The 2266-nt window shown below is 64.9% G+C and overlaps 1 protein-coding gene across 3 annotated transcripts in view; it reads left to right on the forward strand.

Moving 5' to 3' along the window:
- Positions 1–107: 107 nt before the first annotated feature.
- The window catches only part of DIPK1B (divergent protein kinase domain 1B), a 5561-nt gene continuing 3402 nt past the window's right edge, over positions 108–2266 (forward strand). Inside the window, exons 1-2 of one of the 3 annotated variants that reach the window (XM_045289230.1) lie at positions 108–322; positions 1992–2126. In XM_045289230.1, coding sequence (XP_045145165.1) covers positions 284–322; positions 1992–2126 — 174 coding nt within the window. In that variant the 5' untranslated portion in view covers positions 108–283. Of the gene's footprint in view, positions 323–351; positions 660–1192; positions 2127–2266 lie in introns of those variants that run through there. The other 2 variants (XM_045289231.1, XM_004714519.2) reach the window with 2 other exon arrangements.

Consider the following 2266-nt stretch of genomic DNA (forward strand, 5'->3'; position numbering starts at 1 on the left):
TGGGCGCGCGCGACCGCGGGGGCTGACCCCAGTCTCGGGTCCCCTGCGCTGGCCGGCTGGCTTAGAAACGCAGGCTGGCTTTCCTGCCATGGACACTCGGTCCCAATACAAACGCCCTCGGGAGGGGAGGCGTCCCCTGGTCCCGCCAGCCCGGGCAGGGATGAGCCTTGCCACATGGTGACCTTGGACCAGTGCCCTCCAGCCGCCCGACCCCTCTCCCAACCTGCACTGCGGTCATCAGGGCCAGGCCTGCGTCCAACTTGCAGTGACTGAGAACCACCTCATGACCCTGCAGACCCACCCACAGGACGTCTGTCCAGGGGTTAGGGCAGCAGGGGCCCCTGGGCCATGCCTTTGCGGGGAGGGGGTGCAGCTGGTCTCTATGGGAAAGCCAGCCTCTGGCTCCTGCCCGGGCGTGGGGCTGGGGTGCCAGAACCCATGGGCTCATCCCATCTGGGCGGGAGGTTGGGGTGTGAGTTTGGGGGCATAGAGCAGAGCTGCTAGTATCAGGGCGCCACTGAAGCTGTCCTCCGCGCCCTCCAGACTGGCCAGCACAGTTCTGAGCGTGGGTCACTGTCCCCAGACCTCCACCAGGAGCTGGTCCAGCCCTTGTTGGCCTGGCCAGTCATGCTCCCTCCCGCAGGCCACCCGCACGCATGGTAAAGGGGTGTCGGTGGGATGGGGGGCACCCTGTCTGGGACCTGGGCATTGCTCAGGGTCACTCTAGCGGCCAGCCAGCGGTCCACAGAGCTCACCAGCTCTAGGCACTTGGCAGGGGGTCAGGGCTTGGGGTGGGTAGGGGGATCTTGCTGGTCACCTGGCCTGCCCAGTCAACCTGCCAGAAGATCCAGCTGACAGGGAGGGGGAGGAGCCCCGAGGGGCTGGTGCCCAAGGGGAGGGGACCCGGAGCCTGGCCTGGAAGAGTTGGGAATCCCCCAGTTTATCCTTGCCTGCCCCTGAGTCTGAGCCAGGGGCCTCCATTGTTTGCTGCCCGGAAGCAGTCTAGCTGACCATGTCGTGCCGGACCTCCATACGTCTCTGCTTTCCTGTTTTCTTGGGAACATTTGAGAGGAAGCCCAGTTGGTGCCAAAGAATGGGGCTCAGCTGGACCTGCTGCACACCTGTGGCCCGAGGGCCCTCACCTTGCCTCCTGGGGTGGTCCCAGGACCTCAGGATCCTTCCAGGTGGCCAGCAGTGTGCCCAGGCTGGCATGCTTGCCCTCCGAGAGGAGCCAGTGGCCCTGGCACCCATAGCTAATAAGAGTCTGAGTGAGATTGGAGATCTGCACTGAGTGCCCCGCTGCTCAGCGCCATGGGTGGGCCTGGCTGGTGGCTGGCCACTGCAAGGCCTGGCTAAGCCCCAGCTGTCAGCCCTCCCTGGCAGCTAGTCCGTGCACGGCCCCAGGCAGGCTCAGCCCCCGGCTGGGAGGACTTTGTGGTCACCCTGTGCCACCCTGCCCCTGCACAGCCTGGAATTCAGGGCCCCGCCTCTTGGTCAAGCCTTTGGTGGGTAAGGCGTCCCCTGGGTGCCATGTCACCCTCTACTGGCCTCTCCTGAAGCCTGGGGTTTGCTGGGGTGGGGGGAGCTCAACGGCGGTCCCCAAGGCACCCTTGACAGCTCCAGTTGTGGGTGCTGGGATGGGAGACAGTACACTCAGCTCACTCACGCTATGCCTTCACTTGGCAGCTGGGGAAACTGAGGCAGAGAGGTTGAGTAGGATGGGGACCTCCAGCTGGGTCCCCACTGGCAAGGGTTGTGTCCTCTGCTGTGGGACCCAGCAGGTGCAGCTGGGCTGAGGGTCCTGAACTGGGCTGGCCCTGGGCATTGGAATATCCCAGCAGCCAGGCATGTGCAGGGCACTAGGGATGGGGAGGGCAGGGGGCATTGATTCATCACAGGAGAGGCCAGGCCCTCCCAGCCTTGTTGAAGTTTCCGTTTGCTCTGACCGGTCCGAGGGCCTGGGGAGTGTCCCAACATGTGTCTCCCTGCAGGGCCGGCTCCCGGGGCTCAGGGTCCGCTATGCCTTCCTGATCTGGCTGAGTGTCCTGGCGGGCAGTTGGCTGGTGTACGTGCACTACTCATCCTATTCCGAGCTCTGTCGCGGTCACGTCTGCCGGCTGGTCATCGTGAGTGCAGGGTGGACGCTGGCCTGCTCCCCGGGAGGGGGTGGTCGCTCAGTGTCTTGTGTCCTGGGGGAGCTGCAGTGAGGTGGGAAAGCCGAGGTGTTTGAACAGGAGATGCAGGGCCAGCTCCACCCCAGGGGGGC

Source organism: Echinops telfairi, unplaced genomic scaffold (genome assembly GCF_000313985.2).
Source record: "Echinops telfairi isolate 266 unplaced genomic scaffold, ASM31398v2 ScPeMD7_25;HRSCAF=90, whole genome shotgun sequence".
NCBI lineage: Eukaryota > Metazoa > Chordata > Mammalia > Afrosoricida > Tenrecidae > Echinops > Echinops telfairi.